The sequence below is a fragment of the Desmodus rotundus genome, chromosome 4 (genome assembly GCF_022682495.2).
Source record: "Desmodus rotundus isolate HL8 chromosome 4, HLdesRot8A.1, whole genome shotgun sequence".
Taxonomy (NCBI): Eukaryota; Metazoa; Chordata; class Mammalia; order Chiroptera; family Phyllostomidae; genus Desmodus; species Desmodus rotundus.
In genome coordinates this window covers 46,327,229-46,345,887 of record NC_071390.1, presented here as the reverse complement: position 1 = coordinate 46,345,887, position 18,659 = coordinate 46,327,229, and the positions used below count along the sequence as shown (strand labels likewise).

Genomic DNA, 18,659 nt, shown 5'->3' with positions numbered 1-18,659 from the left:
ATAGGCACCAAGCTATTTCGGGCCTCTAAGGCTAGTGAATAATGTGACATAGTCTTGTCACCTGGACGACCTCTACTCATTCTCTTGAACTAATCTTGTTTAGGAGGCCTTCTAAGTACTCCTTCGCTACCACAAGTGTCCTGATGAATGCCCCAGAAAACCAAGAATTTATCTCAACCTGAAACTGATTATACTAAACTGAATTTAATCATTTCATGTTTCTATTTCTACACTTTACTGTATTTTTGACCTGCAAATAATGTTACTATATTTACCTTTTTATTCCTATAATATAACATAGTAACTGGCAGTTACATAACAAATAATTGATTTTTGGGGACTGAATAGAAGTTCTTATACTCACAGGCACTTTTGTTTGCTTGTTTGTTTTTACTTTTTAGAAGCAAAATTAGACAGAATTAGTGTATACTTTGAGGGAAGGAAGAACAATTTCAAATCTGCTTTTGTATTTTGGGAACCAAAAAAGATATTTGACTTTTGTATTACATAGTCCCTTATTCCAATTCACTTATTTAAAAACAAAAAAAATGCCATTTGTTAAGAACCTAGGAAAACAAAACAAAACAAAAACATGTTTATTAGGAATCTAGGGAATTCCAGCAATTGTTTTGGCTTCTAGACACAGGAGAAAACCAAACCACAGTGATTCTTGTCTTTGTTAACTGGAACTCTAGTGGGGGTGGGGCAAGGCAAACAATAAACTTCATACTCTAAATGAAAACACATATAGCATATTGCATGGTAATAAGTGCAGTAGATAGAAATAATGCCAGGAAATGCCAGGAAAGGGGTGTGAAAATATTGGGAGGCTGTTGCAATTGTAAATAGTTGTCAGAAACGGCTTAGGAGAGACAGAAGTAATTGAGTAAAACCTGAGGAAAGGAGGCCGTGGAGGAATCTGAGGAAGTAGCTGGTGTTGTCTGAGAGGAGATGAAAGTTGAAGGTAGCCGCAAGCCTCAATGACAGAGAGGAGACCAGTGAGCTAACTGGAGTGGACTAAGAAAAGCAGGACTGAGTGGAAAACCAGGTAAGCAGGAAGAGGTGACTACAGGGAGTGTCCCAGGGCTGGTGGGCAGTTGGCAAATTGTGCTGGGCCCCATGGGACCTTATAATGATTTTGACTTTTACTTCAAAGTGAATGTGAAATCACTGAAATTTTTGAGCAGAGGAGAAGATCATATTGTTACCAGTATCACACAGGCCACTGAAGGGATCTCAGGAAAAAGTTTAATTAGACTTCTTATGAGAGGAGGTTTTCAACACTCTGAACTAGAGAGAATAGTAGTTTGGATTGGGATGTTAATAATGAAAACAGTGGGAGCTGTTGTTTTCTGAGTATGTTTTTAAGGTTGAGCTTAGAATTGTTGCTCAAGATTATGTTTGGAGCTTGAAAGAAAGACAGGGACCCTTACTGGTATGGCTCTGTTGCTTGGAGCATAAGCCTGTAAACCGAAAGACTGTGAGTTCAATTCTAGGTTGGGGCACATGCCTGGGTTGTGGGTTGGGTACACAGTCAAGAGTGTGTATAAGAGGCTACCGATAGATGTTTCTCACATCAATGTTTCTCTCCCTCTCTCTCCCCCTCCCTTTCTCTCTCTCTAAAATCAATAAGCATGTTCTCCAGTGAGGATTAAGAGAGAGAGAGAGAGAGAGAAGAAGGAAGGGAAGGGAAGGGGAGGAGAGGAAAGAGAAGAGAAGAGAAGAGAAGAGAAGAGAAGAGAAGAGAAGAAAGGGCACCAAGCATGGCTGCACAGATAGTTGACCACAGACATTGCAAGTCTGGAGATGATTTAAACCACATATTGGATATTGAAGTCACTGAGAATTTTGACTGAAGTACTGCTGAAGTGAATGTCAGGCAGGCAAGGACTAAACTCTTCCAGAGTGACCTGTAATTCTGTAGGAAACAGTGAGAGATGAGGTTAGAGAGAAGAGGGATGGTGAGAGAGGGACCTGTCATCATCTGCAGATGACAGTGTCAAGGAAGGGGAATGGATGCTACATTCTTAAGAGAATAAAACAGAGACTATTAAGGAGAAGGAGAAAGGACAGTCTACAAATATCAGTGAGAAACTACAGGTCCACTTGCTAAATCTCCATGAGTAATGATAAAAGAGGGGTGTGGAGAGAAAAAGCCCCCTTTTCCTCTGCTCTAGGAGCAAGCACAAAGGGGAGAAAAGGCACATTCTCAATGGTTTCCTTACAGTTGTCCCATTGATTTGCCCATTCCCGGTGTATTTGTGGGTAGTAGCTCTTGAAGCACTTTCTGTACACCTGTGTAAGATTGTTCTCTTAATATTTTCAAACTTGGGAGATCTATTTTGGAAAATTATATCTTCTTTAAAAATTATCCACATCACTCATGGTTTCAAATTCAATTCATAAAGCAAAGTTGCCTCTCACAATTCATTTAATCTCTTCTGTTTCTGTATTATCCCCTCTTAGAATTTATTATGTGAGCTTGCACTTTTTTCCGTTTTTAAATTAGATTAGCTTGTGGTTTATTATGTTTATATTTTCATTTTTTTTCAGAAAAGCAAATTTTGATTTATTTATCATTTTTAGAGATTTTTACAATTAATCCATACTTGCTGTTACACTTGTTAATTCTTGTATTGCTTTGTGTTTTTTTGTTTCTTTTATGAGGTATCCTAATAAGTAGATAAAATCTTTCTCAGCAAGAAAATCATGCCCTATTTTCACTAAACAAAATAAGAAACATAACTCCACAGTTTATCTCAAAATTAAAATGTCATAGCCTAGTGGAATTTATGCCAAAAATGTAAAGTAGGTTTGTTTAGAAACTACTGTATTTGCTATGTATAATTCACAGATTTTTTTTGCCCCGATTTTTTAATGATTGCATAGCATGGGTATAACAATCCCATGTATGATGTGCACAGAAACGTGGGTGCACATTATACATGGCAAAATGTGGTACATATATTAAGATCAATCATCATACCCTCAGCTCAAGAAGAGAAGTCATTCTGTCTGTATAGATGACAAATATTTATTTTACCCAAATAAACCACCACTCTTATTTTTTAAAAGTCAATAAAATAAGATAGATAAATATACTCTTAACATTATAAAATATATATAAGTAAAAGAATCTAATATAATGCAGAAGCATAGGAGGCATTCCCACTCAAAAACCAGAAAAGCATTCTTATTGGAAGAACTACCAAGCAAAATTAAAAGAAATAAATGGACAGGAGAATATAAAATTATCACTATTTATAAAATATATTCATGGACAATATAGGGTAATTGACTGAGAAATATAGAGCCATAAGAGAGTTAAATAAGAAAGTAAGTTAAAAACTAATATAAGGAGAGTAATAGCTTACATATATATGCATGCATGTATATACATATATGTGCATACATATGTAGAGATATATAGAGAGTCAACAAGAGACAGTAAGGAAAAGGACTCTATTTACAGTAACAAGATACAGAAACAGACCAAAAAAATAGTATAGGACTCATATAAAAAATATTAACAAATAAAAACTGAGAGGGACATAAAATAAGGCATACAACTAAAAAGAAGAAAGTTCTTAGATAAAAAGATTCAACATCAAAAATATACAACTTAACCCTAAGTAATTAATTTATAAATTTGATATGTTCTTAATAAAAATATAGTTTAAAAAACTGAACTAACTTGTTCAAAGAAAAAAATTAACAGAAAGAGTAACCAGGACCCTTTTTTTTTTTTTTAGGAAAAACAGGATTTAGGTATGGTGGCACCTCTATATTATAAAGCATAGTTTAAAATGTGAGCCATTAAAATTGTGTGATAATTACTCATGAAAAATAGGTAACCTAATGGAATAGAAAGTCTGGAATCAAATTTATGTACATGAGAAGATGCACGATATAATAAAATGTAACACAAAATAAGTGAGAAAAAATAACTATCCAATATACAGGATAGAGCTAAAGTAGGTATACAGTTCTTTGTGTGGAAAATAATATAACAATAAATAATAATACAGGAATAAACTGTTTTACATACTCACAACTGTAAATCTACCTTTGCCACCCCCTCATATTGAGTGGGGTAAATGGTGTAATTTCCTGAAAAGATCTTGCTGAGTCAATGCCTCTGTATACAGCAGCAACAAAGATTTAAACACAGTACGAATCCAAAAAATAACTAGAAGAAAACCTAGAATAATTGAAACTTGGACTTGACATATCAATAGAAAAATGGACAGTGATTATAACCACAGATTTTATAGAAAAAGTGATAGGATTGGCTCTTAAACATAAGAATTAAGCTCATTCATAATCAAATGGATAAAAAAATGTGCTATTTTTTTACCTGTCAGATGAGCAAATGATCCAATGTTTGATGTTACACACACCTAGGGAGACTGGGTAGAATTAACCATTCTCAACTTGACAGTTGGAATTGAAACTTGTTTCAAGCCCGGTAGAATACAATTTCGCACTTATCCCTAAAATCTACCATTGCATATAGTCTTGGTTCCACTCCTGGGAACTTACTCTATTGATACACTTGCACACATTGAAAATAGTGCATGTTAATGCCATTTATTTCTATATAGTCAGTGAAAGAGACACTGAAATTTAAAAGTTATCAACAGTGAATTTCTTAAACATTATTATATACATATAAAGGAATATCATGTAGCTGTGAAAAAGTGTTGTGGAAAGTATCCATTATTAATATGGAAAAGATACCCCAGAATTTATTGTGAGGGGGGAGAAACCCAGCAAGGTGCGGGAGTATATAGACATTCATTCATATTTTCTTTAAACGCATACTAAAAATCTGGAAATAAGCAAGACATTAGTTAAAGGAATATATCAGGTAGGGAACTAGATAAATGCAATAGTAACAGTGAGAACTTCTTTGCTTTTTACCCTCTCCCCCACTCTATCTAGCTAGCTAAGTATATATGTGCATTGAGAATGAATATGCATATGTTCTATAGCTAAATGATAAATTCTAATAAATTCTATAAACAGAATATATACATGTACACATGCATCTATATTTGTATATATGTATGTGTATGTGTATATATTTGTATATTTATATAGGATACATATGTTTGAATAATTACCCAGACACTGAGAGGTGGCTTCAAAACCCTGAGACATTCCGTGTCTGACCTCTGTCATCAACCTTGCTTTTCAACAGTAAATTAAATACATGCCTCTGATGTTTCCCAGATTCCACCCTGCCTACCCACTCCCGAACAGAGTCAGCATCCTTCATATCTGTGAGATTATAGTTAATTATTTTGTGGTTTAATCCTGTCTTTACTATCCTTTTCCCACAATTGAACCAAATAAGAATACGCAGTTCCTGAGAATCCGGTCTCTCTGATTTTCTGATCTAATTTAGATGTTTATAGGATAAAAGAACGCTTGCTGTGCTTCTCAAATTTAATTATGGGGTTAAATGGGAGTGATGAAAAGACTGCTTTGGTTCTAGTATAAATTACCTTCTCTCTGCAGGAGGAGCATTATCCGATGCTTGGACCGTGAGCGCGTACGTGTGACCGACTATCAACTCCACCCCCGGAGCGATGGTGATAAGCCCTGTTTCCTTATCGATGACGAAGTGTCCCTTAGCCCCAACCAGGATTTCATAGGTGATCTCCCCATTTGAACCTTCGTCTGCGTCGACTGCAGTGAGCTGGAATTGAAAATCACAACGTAAATCCCCTGGGACTCAACTTTTCACTGTTGTGTCATTTTTTTTCCTCCAACAAAAGCAGCTTGCTTTCAAAGACCAAAAAAAAAAAAAAAAAAAAAAAAAAAAAAAAAAAAAAAAAAAAAAAAAGTAAAGAAAGTTTTCCTGGCATATATATATACTCTTGTTTTCTTGAATTGAGGCTACTGTATTCTGTTATGATATGGAAGCAATCACAGCAGGAAGGGTTTCTGTTTCTTTCCTTCTGAGAGTGATTTAAAAAAAAGTGTTTGGATCTTGAAGCCAATCTTTATTTTAATCTAATAAAAGAAAAAGAGGAAAGCTCTAAGTAAATCTAATATCCTAATCGAAAATTTAATTTTTTCTCTATTTTACCTCCTGTTCCTGACACATAAACACACATAACTACAGACTGAGGCCTGAAGAAAAGGAGACAGATGACGTCTGCCTTTATTACTCTCGTTCTTCCTTTTGTTCTCACTTCTTCCATTCTTTATGTCTTTCCTTCTGTCTCCCACAGATTCTCCTGATCTCATGTCCTTTTTATTGACATTGGCTTTAGGGAAGATTCTCATAATCTGTTCACACTGACTTATAGAGGACTAACAAGGCCTAGAATAGCAATTTTTGACTTTTTCATCTCATGGCATATATAAACTGATTACTAAACTATGTGGCACACCAAAAACACTTAATTTTTTGCCAATATGACAAAAATAGGCATAATTTTGATTCATTCACACAGGACAGATTCATTGTTGTGTTGGCTGATGTCATTTTTTAATTTGACAATCTAAGGGAAAAAAGGTCAGTGCCCTGACTAAATAGTTAGGTATTACATGTTTTCAAAATTCTTGTGGTACCCCAGTTGCCTAGAGTAATCACTGGACTAGAGTAATACCTTTCAAAATCAAACAAATGCATCTTCAATAGTAGAATATTTAATTAGAAAATTAGAATATCAAGCCCAAGAAACATTTTTTTGAGGAAAGGGATTCAGGTCAAAGAGCTGAGATGATACAATATAAGCATCTGCAAAGCAAATTGCACATATTTATAATCATTTTAGATCAAATGGTATTTATTAGTTAAAGACTATGTTTGGTTAATTATTTGTATAAACAGTATGGCCATTATTAATTTCATATAGCAAAATTAAAGTAATCATTTAATATGTTAAATAAGGCTCCTTGATTCTCCTGGTAAACATACATTTTCTTAAGAGGGAAAATAAATTCTAGGGGAAAGTATTATAGTACTCATTTTGTAAGCATTCACAGAATTTTCTCTTTTTATTATACCAAAAGTGATGAATGAAGAAAAGAAAGGTGGCTTCAGCTTACAGATAAGAAAAAGACAGTTATAAGTGTTCTACTGGATAAAGAAAACACACGATTGCAATAAGTAAACCTATAGAAAAATGTTCTCAATACTGACATTTTCTTATATGTTCTCATCCCTGAATTTCCCTTCTATAAAATTGCAGTCCTTTATTGCTAACAGACTCCTTGGGGGTGCAGAGGCTACTGGACACTCTGGTCTGCCTTTGCAGATAAAATGTAAATGTGCACATTTGCCTTGAGACTTGAATTCATCTTCGGGAACCCAGTGGTAACTAATGGCTCATTCAAATGTTTACATTTAACACCCTGATGAAGTGTACACAAAGTGTTTCACACTACCTCATCACGCCTACGGGGATATATACTTTGCATATTCTACTTCTACTTTTAGCACCCACTGCATTTAGAGTGATAATGTGCATAGTAATAGCACAAAAAATCGAAAGGAAAAAAAGGGTATTTGAGAGACTGGCATTAATTCAGCTAAATCTAAGATTAGGTATCGGGAGGGAGACAGATGTGGTTGCCAGAGGAAAGGCATTTCATGGAATGATTCTGGGGCTTATGTGAAAATGACAGACACAGTCCTAAAGGCAAAGGAGAAGGAAACTATTTCCAGAAACTGTCAGAATGAATGATGTATATTTATGGAGAACTATTCAAGCCAGACAAACTCATTCCCTTTTGTGTGGAAATAAAATTAGGAAATTAGAAGGTGGGGGGTAGCAGAGGAGATATTGATTTTGATTATAGTAAATCACTTAACACAATGTCTCAGGGAATCTTAATTAAAATTTAGCTCAAATTGCACTCAATATTAACATTCTTTCTGGGACTTAAATTGGCTAAAGGAATTTAATGATAAATGGCAGTGTATCAAGTTAAAAAGTGTTGAGGAGTATGCTTCAGGGATGTAGGTATTATGGCTGGTCTTATTTAACATTTTCATAAATGATGTTGGAAGAGAAAATAAGCCAGATTATAATTAAATTGAAGAGAAGGCACTCATCTGGGAGGTGCCATAAATACCAAATAGTACCACAAAAGCAGGTAATAGAAATTCCCCTAAAACTGCAGAGCCAGCCAGCCACAGGTAAACTAATATATTCAGGGACTACAACTAGAACCATTAACAAGTACGAGTTTAACAAATAAGCCAAAAATAATTTTTATGTTTAGGCTATTTAAATAGTTTTATGTTTTCAGTCTTTTAATGCTAAATAATAAAATAGAGGGCTAATAATCAACATAATTGAGCCCCCACACATGCAAACAAAAATTTTTTGAAGACATTTTTGGTAGTCTAAGATTAGAAAAGGGAGCTGAGACACTCACTCTGAATACCCACAGAGTGGTAATGACACCCATCAAAGACCCTGAAACTAAACTATGGTGGGGATTTAATTCAATTACAGCTCACTGACCCTGTGATCAGTGGCTGATGAGGGGATGGCATATGAAGTCATCTCCTAATTGAGAGGGGAAATCTGTCCCCTCTCAGATTGGACAGGGATTCAAATTGAGAAGGGATTGAAGAAGGTATTGATTTACATGGAAAAGTCAGTGCTGCTTACATGTTCTCAGGTGAATGTAAATAAAATCTGATTTTAAATTGTTTTACTTAAGTGCTATAATATCTAAATGATAAGAAACACTAAGTTATCTGTTCATATATTTCTTTTCTATAATTATATTATAGTCATTTTCAGGAAGTTCAATCTTACCTTCCCACAATTTCTTCCTCTCAATATGCTAATATATACATATTTCAGGTACAGTGTCTTTAATCTTCAACCACCCCTCACTCCCACAAAAAACAAATTTATTTGCCAGTCCTATTCTTGTATTACCTGCTAGTTTTGGCTGTAGCTTCTTTCTTTCTTCAATCTCTCTTTCCTATGTCTAAGAAATTAACAAATAGGGCTTTACATAAAAGAATATCAGATCATAAACTGAACAAAAAAATCAAATTGGAGTCTCAGAGTCGAGGCAGGGATAGACTAAAATACAGTTGACAAGAAAGAAAAACCAGACCTAAACTATAAAAAAAGTGTGAATATAGACTTGTTACACAAATACGTGTATTTTCACTAGACATAAATTACAGTTAAATTGATCACAAACAAGTGTGTTGACCATTGGACATTTTGGCCTCCTGGCCATCCCGGATTTGTTTCTAGGAAGAGCCCCTTGTTTGACCTTGGGGATCAATGCATGTCCTTCACAGTCCGTGTGAGGTTGGGGCTGACACTTAGTTCCACCATCGGTGGCACTGAGATTCAGACCTGGGCACTGTTTGCATTAAGAATTGCAAGTTACTAAGTTGCTAAAGCCGTGATGAGTCCTGAACTAGTGGAAAAGAGTAGCTGTTATTTTCTCTAGGGCTAGACTGGTGAAATTACATCTGATGTTTTTGCCGATCTTCATATCTGCACGGACCTGCCTAAGACAAAGTCCTAAAAAAAAAAAAAAGACAATGCTAGGTAATTGGGAGAGAGTATCATGAATGTCTCTGTTTCCAGGTAAGCTTGAGTCAAATTTGTACTGACCATTTCTAATACACAAAATGAAATATTCTTTTTTTTTAAATAAAAAGCTAGTTTATTTTGAAATTATATCACTTCAACTATAAGAATGCTAAATATTATAGGAAAAGAGTTTTATAATTAAGTATTTTTTCTTGGCTTGCTTTATGACTATTTATTCTTCTAGTATTATTGTACTTTGAGATTTTCTTATGTGGTGCCATGTGGTCATCAATACATTACAACATCTTTGATTCAATATATGGTTATTCATTATCATCAGCAAAGACAATGCCGTGAAAGCAGCAGAGTCATCCTGTGTAGAAACCATGATGAAGTTATGTAACAAGTAATGAAAGCGCACACACAGATAAATAAGCAAATGTTTCTCATGTAATAATAGTTGGACTTTTAAACAAAGCAGGATCTAAATTACAAAATTAAGCACTTTTAATAATACATGTTTTTTAGAATGCTTTTTTTAATTTCATTATTCAGGTTAAGTAAAACTAGTGACACAAAAAATAGAGCCACTTAATCTTTTGTAATATTTAGTGCGAAATAAGGCCACAGATACTGAGGTTAGTTGTTTTTTTTTTTTTTAAGTGAAGTTCAATTTGCAAAGTGAACTCTGCTAAAACATGTACATCTGAGTTTAGAAAAGTCTGAAAAATATTGTATCCTTTCCGCAAGAGGGGAGCCGTAAAAGTATGTTAGCTGAGACCACTTGGTGGTAATCATAATACCAGAACTAATTTCCCAGCTTGATTTAGGAAAAATAATAATCTGGAGGAAAACATTCATTACAAAAATAATTTAATGAGAACCTACAAAGGCCTCAGGCACTGTACTGGGAGCTGGGTATAAACCTAAGTCGGTAAATAAAATTAGGCCTTGCTTTAAAAAAATATATTATATATGACAAAATGTCAATAAAAAAAGAAATCTGTATTGACATGTTGCAACAAATGCTATTTGAAAAATAATCATAAAAAATGAGTGTGTTGCAGAGTAGATATCAAAGTCCTTTGGCAAAAATGAGATTTAAGCTGGGGTCTCAACATGTTTGAAGAATATGGGATTTAGAGGTTCGTGGAAAAAGCAAGGGCGTGTATGCGAACCCTGAGCTGGAAGGAAGGAATAAGCTCCGAGGGAAGCCAAATGTGATGAACTAGAGAAAGGCTAACACGTCCATGATGAAGTTGCAGACCCAAGTACAAGACAGGGAAGGGTTCTACGGGCTGTGATAAAGAGTTTGAGAGTCATTGTGAGACAAATAAATAATACACAGATTTATATTATATTGGATATTTAATATGTGTAATAGTCTTTGCATCCTTTATTTCCTTTTGTTTTTGATGTTGAAGGCAGAAACTCTGGGGAAAGTGACATGATTTTAGGTAAGAGGGTTATAAGGAATGACAGTAAATTCTTTCAATGGTTCTTATTTATAATAAAAATCATGATAGAACTGTGGTGGTTTTCAAAGCATGGACTGAGACATTTCAGACCTAATGTAGATAAAAAATAAATTTGAAAAGGAAAAGTTTTGCTAAACAGCATGAATACCAGTCACACAATAAAGAACAGAGCTATATTGCTTTCTACGATATACACAGGCTACCTCTATGGCAGCCTTCTGCTACTATAAAATAATTCTCTGACATATACAGACACAAATGGAACATCATGAGAAAAACTGTTTTGGAAACCTCATCATCTAAAGATTTGTTTCAATCTAGTGATATTTATTACTGAGGGAGATCCTCTGTTTGTAAGGGATTTCAATGAATTTCACTTAGAAAGCATAAAGTGCCATGCTGAGCATTTGTTTAAGAAATATTCATTGAGGAGACTGACATTCTCTGCCCCTTCCAGAAACTCGGATAGTGTCTGCGGTTTGGTTTATTCAGATTTTGAATGTAGGTAGAAAAAATAGTGCACTGTGATTCCAAACATTCACTAGTGTATCCAAGTACATCATGCTGACATATTTAATTCTGAAATTTGCATTTAATAAGGTAGATTTGTTGAGTTTCTTGTTTTGTCTATGTGTGAAAATATAAGAAGCACAGTTCTTGAAGACATGAAATAGGTTGCAGCATAACTGTCACATTAAACAATTTGTGACATTCCAATTCCTTCAGACAGTATGTCCTGTACTTTACTCAAATCAGCATGGATTCAGTACACCAACATGTCTATATCATCTAATATTTGATATGGAATTTGGGGTTTTATAAAATGAATACATTTACATGATAACAATATAAAAACTTACGGAATTTCCTTTTTTTATATAAAAACAAACTACAATCCATGACTTACAAGTGATGCACGGAAATAAGCATTCTATTTATTTCAATAAAAAGGAGCATTTTATCTTATTAACATAATATCTTCAATTTATTTAATTTATTTGCTTTCTTCCACTTTATCACAGGAATCCTCATTTTCAATACTCTGTCCTTTCTTTGTACAATATATCTGGTCCCCTCACTAGCAGCTGGCTGAAATTGCTCTTTCTGAATGACAAAGGGGTAGCTAGGGTGTGGGACCCCTTCGTCTGGTGGGATGAAGAAGCAGGTAATTCTTTTTCCAAAAAGGAAGTAAAAATCTAAGTAAAATAGTCAAAACCCTCATTTAGAATTACAAAGATTCAGTAAAGTACACAAATTGAAAGAAATTCCTCATGAAGATTGCTGCAACTTTAGATTAAAAAGTAGGAGGCAGGGGCCTTGTTTGCATGTCATCCTACCTCCTCTTCCCCATTGCCAACCCTCATGCTACACCCCTGGAACAGGTGGCATATAAAGTTTATAACGGTAGAACTGGCCATGAAATGCAGTCAGTTTGTCTTAAGAGAAAATGGACAATTTGATGTGGAGTCAGTAAAGGAATCAAGCACAGTGGGAACTGAATGGAGAACAACCTCACCTCTGCCAATATAAGTTGTGGTTCTAGTGGGGATAAGCTGTGAACAAGCCAGAAATTTAGCAGAAAGAACTAGAAAATGGGAGCCCCATACAAGGGCTGAGTAAGCTTTCTGTTCCTCTCTGAAAGAACACACATGCATAGAGCAGACACGAGAAGGCCTGAGGAAATGTAAATGCCAGATGGAAATTCTGTGAACTGCCTGAACTTTCAAAGCTCTCCCCAACCTAAACTTGAATCAACTCACAAAGGGTGGAAGCCTTATGGGCCTGAGGTGTTTGCGCACACCTCTGTCTAAATCACTGGCTGCGTTAACTTTTGCAGAAGTAGAAACAATTTATAAAAAGCCAGCTAAAAATTAAACATATGAATCAATGCAAAAATTGTTCAGAGACATAAGGAGCCACTGTACACTGAAGGGAAGCAGATTCAGGAAATAAAGTCCAGACATGTAATTAAAAAAAGAAGATCCTCAAGGTCAACATTCAAAATCCAGAGGTACTATTATATCCAGTGTAAACAAACAAACACAGTAAATTAAAATAGATAAATCTAAATATTGTTAAAGAAATAACTCTTTTGATGTTTGTAAAAATGGTAAGGAAAGCTCTATTCAGGTCCTTGGCATCAGGGGTCAAGACTATAACAATAGGGGAGAGAGATCAGGCACAACCAAACTCTAAATTCAGTAAACACAGAACTGACAGGCAAGATCCGAGTAAGGAGGTCTGAGAATGGAAACTTACTAAGAGGTGATATCTGAAGTAGGGGAATATCAGATTGTACATAATAATCTCAAAAATACAGAAAAAGCAATTTATAAAACCAAATATCCATTTATGAAAAAATGCTCAATGAACTAGCAATAGAAAGGAAAGTCTTCAACCTGATACAAAGCATCTAAAATAACACCGTCAGCTAGCATTATAGGTAATGATGAGAGGCTGAACGATTTTCCCTGAGATCGGGAATGAGAAAAGGATGCTCTCACTGCTTGTATTTAACCTTGTACTGAATGTTCCAGACAGTACAATAAAGCACACAAGGGAGCAACAATGACAACAAAAACAGCAGACACATCAGATTGGAAAAACAGATGTAAAACGATATTTGCAGAAGACATAATCATCTATGTAGAAAATGCTAAGGAATCCACATGAAACTTTGAGAACTAACAAATAAGTAAAAAGTTTAAACAGAGTCTATTGTATTTTCTTATACAGTCACATCTCATTACTTGGCTTTAGAACTCATTAAACTCTGCACTTGTTGCATTTTGATTAAGAAAATAATGTTTCAGCACTGGGCGCTTGATCAGGACTCGTGGCACTGGCTAGAACTTGTGCGAGTCATGATACTGCCCCACAAGAGAAAATGCTTCATTGCTCGATACTCGTCTGCTTCGGCACTTGTCATGAGAATCGGAACGAATTAACAAGTACCGATGTATCACTGTATTAGCAATGAGCAATGCAAAAATAACATCAATTATATTCATAGTAGCATTAACAATGATAGAATAACTAGGAATACATTAATAAAATAACTGTGTAATCTATACACTAAAATCTACAACATTGCTGGGAGAAATTTAAGAGTATGTGCTAAGGCAGTCCACATTCATGGAGGGAAAAATACTCAATATTTTAAGATGGAATTCTCCAGACTTATTTAATTTTTAAATTTAATGTAACCCCTATCAAAATTCTATCAGGCATGATTTGGCCTTAAGTTAAACATATAGATTCATAGAACACAAGTCCAGAAATAAACTCCTACATTTATGGCTAACTGACTTACAACAAAGATGCCAAGGTAGTTCATGGGGAAAATAGTTTTTACAGTAAGAGCTGATGAGGTATACACACGCAAAGGTAAAAAGCAAATAAATAAAACTGGGCAGAGGCCTTTATCTCACAGAATATACAAAATTAATTCAAAATGGATATCTTACATGTAAAATGAAAAAGTTAAAATTATAAAAATCTTAGAAGATAATAGAAGAGAAGATTGTAGTGAACTTATATTGGCAAAGTTCCTTAGATATGACACCAAAAGTTTGATACAAAAAACAAAAAAAAAGAGTAAATTGAACTTTCTCAAAATTAAAAGTTTTGGCTCTTCCAAAAATGGTACTAAGAATATGACAGACAAAATATGGACCATGAGAAAATATTGCAAATCATATATCTAATAAAGGACCTGCCTTTAAATGTATTTAAAAAAACCATTACAAGGCAATACTCAGAAGACAAACAATACGAATAAAAATGGGCAGAAATGTGGGATAGATATCCTACCAAAGATGGAGAGAGGATTAATACGAACAGTAACAATGGCAGAATCTTTAGTCATGAAAGAAACGAGAGACCAATGGTTGCTGGCGGCAATGACACCCGGAAACCGCTGTCGGGGAACGTGTACGCCTAGGGGGTGGTGTACTGTTTGTTATCTTGACCGACCAGCTGAAACCCAGAGTTGCCAGACAAATGATTCCTAACGCCTCATCTGGTAATGGGAAGTTGAGAAAGTAACATGGTAGTATTAATTGAAGTGTGCTGAACTAAACATTTAATCTCTTTGTCTTTATGACATAATAAAGGATTTTTGATTCCATTTTACAGTCAAGTGAAAATGAAACATGAGTAGATGCTGATATCCTGGGCAGAGAGGTTATTTGGATAAACAATCTAAAACTCACAAGCTAGGTAATAACTATGGAGACAGATTTGCTGGAGGAAGCATTTAATTTACATTTGGAAAACTCACATACGCAGGTGAGTGTCTCTATCACATTCCATATTTATAAAAAGGTATAGATAAGAGGATGAAGGAATAAAATAATTTTTCAAATGTTAAAGAGATACCAGACAACTTAGGGAAAGGTGTGACTATCCATGTATTTTACAGAGGGAATTCCAATTCCTTACTAGATAAAAGATATTCTGGTTATTACTAGTGTTCTAGCAAGTTTACTTTATGTGCTAGATATTACAGAAGTTGCTATAACAAAACTTTTAAGAAAATTCCTCAGATATATGTAGCAAGGGAGTAATACCTTTGGAGCACAGATGATTTAGAAGTCATTGGAAGTTTGTCTATAGCGTGCCACTACGCGATTGCTGTGAGAGTAATATAGTTGCCTGTCCTGAATCCTTACCCAAAACTAAATAAACGTGGTGCTACCATAAGCCTATTGAATCTTTCAGATTGGTAGTCAGGCTGAACCCAAGACCACTCTTGCTGGTCAGGCAAATTGGGCAATACATAATTTAGTCATCTCCAGATTGCTGCTCTCTGGAGCTTTAAAGTAAGCCTGTGATCCTTTGAAGCTAAAAGTCATACTAGGCTACTGGTTACTCCTCTTCTGCTCAACATATCCTAGAATCATCTAAGCTGGTGGGCACTATTAATGATATCATCAACTTTTATGAACCAAACAACTTTTATTGGAGATGGATCTCTTATCTAGAAGTTCTACTTCCTGATAAAAAGTCAAAGAATAAAATATTAACGGTAAGACATTTGTTTCTCTTCTATGGCAAGTCATGATCTTACTGTGCAGGTTCATTGATTCTCATCACTCAAAACTCTGACACTGGAAACTGGAACCTTAATTGTTTTTTGCTATTGTGTTCTCTCAGACTCAACTTCTAACTTCATTACTTCAAATAAAGATTTCAAAGTTGCCGTCAATTCCCATGTCCCAGACTTTAACTAGGCAGTTTAAGGATCTAGTCTGAATTACTTCTTCAAGGAATCTTATGTTGTATATAGTGCCAAATCTTAAGGGTTCTGCTATGCAGGATATTCTTTCTTTAATTATTTGATACATAAACTGATACATAATTCAGACCTTAATTTGTGTCAAATACTGGACTCTGAAAAATACAGAACATGCAGAAAATACAGAATAATTTCTGCCAAAAAGCTTGTGGTTTAGAAGAGGAGACAAGAAAAAAAGCATCTTTAATAGAAGTGCTAATAGAGAAGGATAAAAACATTACAAAACACAGAAAAGTCTGTAATGACAGAAGGGATGGAAGAATAAGCCAATACATATCTGACTAGGTAAAAAAAAGAAAAGCTTTTATCATTCAGTTCCTCCCCTCTCCAGCGGCAGTGGCAGTCAAATTGGTCCTTAGCACCGCATGCAATTGCCATGCCTTTGCTCCTATTACACCATTCCATCCAACAGCACCGTATCCCCTTCACTTGCCTGAGTACTAAAACATCCATACACGTTCATGAAGTTCTAATCAAAAATGAAGCCTTCCCAACCATTCTAGTCCTAACAGATATTCCTCCTGACTTTTGATGAACTATGAGAATATTTTAGTATGCTCTATCTAATTTAACAATTCAATAATGGTTGTGATGTTTTCTGATTATTTGACTGTGAATAATGCTTATCTCATATATATATATACACACACACATATATATATGATATATATATATACATAGCAATTCATTTGTAATGCAATTTAATTGTTTTATGTTTATCTGCCATGCTTTTGGGGCTATCCTAGTGAAAACTATCCATGGTACTTATATATATAATATAATATATATAATATATATATTTTCTACATACACACACACACATATATGAATGAACCTAATATATTATTAGAACTTGCCCAGTGGTATTTTTGTATGTGCCCTTTTCCATACTGAATAAGCAAGTTTACTAGACTTTCAATGAAAAGGGAACCAACCATATGGGAAAATATATTTATCAGTGATACCTTGGGCAGGAGTTTGATCTCCAAAATATATAAAGAACTCACATGACTCCACTCCAGGAAGAAAAACAATCCAATGAAAAAATGGGCAAAAGACATAAATAGATATTTCTCCAAAGAGGATGTATAGAGGGTCCAGGGACATATGAAAGAATGCTCAGCATCACTAGCCATCAGAGAGGTGCAAATTAAAACCACAATGAGATACCACTTCACACTGGTCAGAATGGCCATCATTAACAAATCAACAAACAAGTGCTGGCAAGGTTGTGGAGAAAAAGGAACCCGAATACATTCCTTAGTTGTTGGGAATGCAGACTGGTGCAGTCACTGTGCAAAACAGAATGGATTTCCCTCAGAAAAACTAAAAATGGAACTGACTTTTGACCCATCACTTCCACTGCTAGGATCATACACTAAGAATCTTGAAACACCAATTCAAAAGAAGTTATTCATTCTAATGTTTACAGCAGTGCGATTTACAATAGCCAAGTGTTGGAAGCAGCCTAAGTGCCCACCAGTAAATGAGTGGGTCAAAAAACTGTGGTACATTTACTCAATGGAATACTACAGAGCAGGAAGAAAGAAGGAGCTCCTATCCTTCACAACAGCATGGATGGAACTGGAGAGCATTATGCTAAGTGAAATGAGCTAGACAATGAAAGGCAAATACCATATGATCTCACTTTTAACTGGAACCTAATCAACAAAACAAACAAGCAAGCAAAATATAACAAGAGACATTGAAATAAGAACAAACTGACAGTAACCAGAGGGGAAGGGGGAGGAGGGATCATCAAGGAACATGTATAAAAGATCTGTGGACAAGCCAAAGAGGGTAGGATTGAGGGTGGCAGCTGGGGATGGGTGGAGCAGGGGAGAGTGGTGGGTGGAAAAGGTGGACAACTGTATTTAAACAACAGTAAAAAATTTGAAAAAAGAATTCCTTACTGCTCTATTTAGAATACTGATTTTTCTAAGATAACCTATCTTTGAAACATCTCATCATCTACATATTTTTCTTTCATCGAGATGGCCATGCTTTGATATTGAACATACTTTGCTACAAGAGGCAGTAAAGAAGAGATCTTTATCTTTTTTTTTAACAGCAGCTGAAAAAACCCTAAAATACTTTGGTGATGTACAGTAAAGAAAAAAAAATATAGTACACTGTGCACGTTTTCTATTCTAGAGTATTATCAAATTTCAAGTCAATTACCCAGTAAACTAGTAACATCTAGAGATATAATGAGAAAAATACCAATGTTAAAATGCACAAGTTACATGATTTTAAAACAATCACATACAATTAAACAAAAACCTCATAAAAATACAAGCATCTGGGCATTAATTATTAAAATTGTACCATGGATAGTTTTCACTAGGA

General features: G+C 34.9%; 1 protein-coding gene across 1 annotated transcript in view; it reads right to left on the bottom strand.

The window, feature by feature from the left end:
* The window catches only part of PCDH15 (protocadherin related 15), an 870,634-nt gene that overhangs the window by 275,527 nt on the left and 576,448 nt on the right, over nucleotides 1–18,659 (bottom strand). The window contains exon 17 of the mRNA XM_053923048.1: nucleotides 5,511–5,704. Coding sequence (XP_053779023.1) covers nucleotides 5,511–5,704 — 194 coding nt within the window. The remainder of the gene's footprint in view (nucleotides 1–5,510; nucleotides 5,705–18,659) is intronic.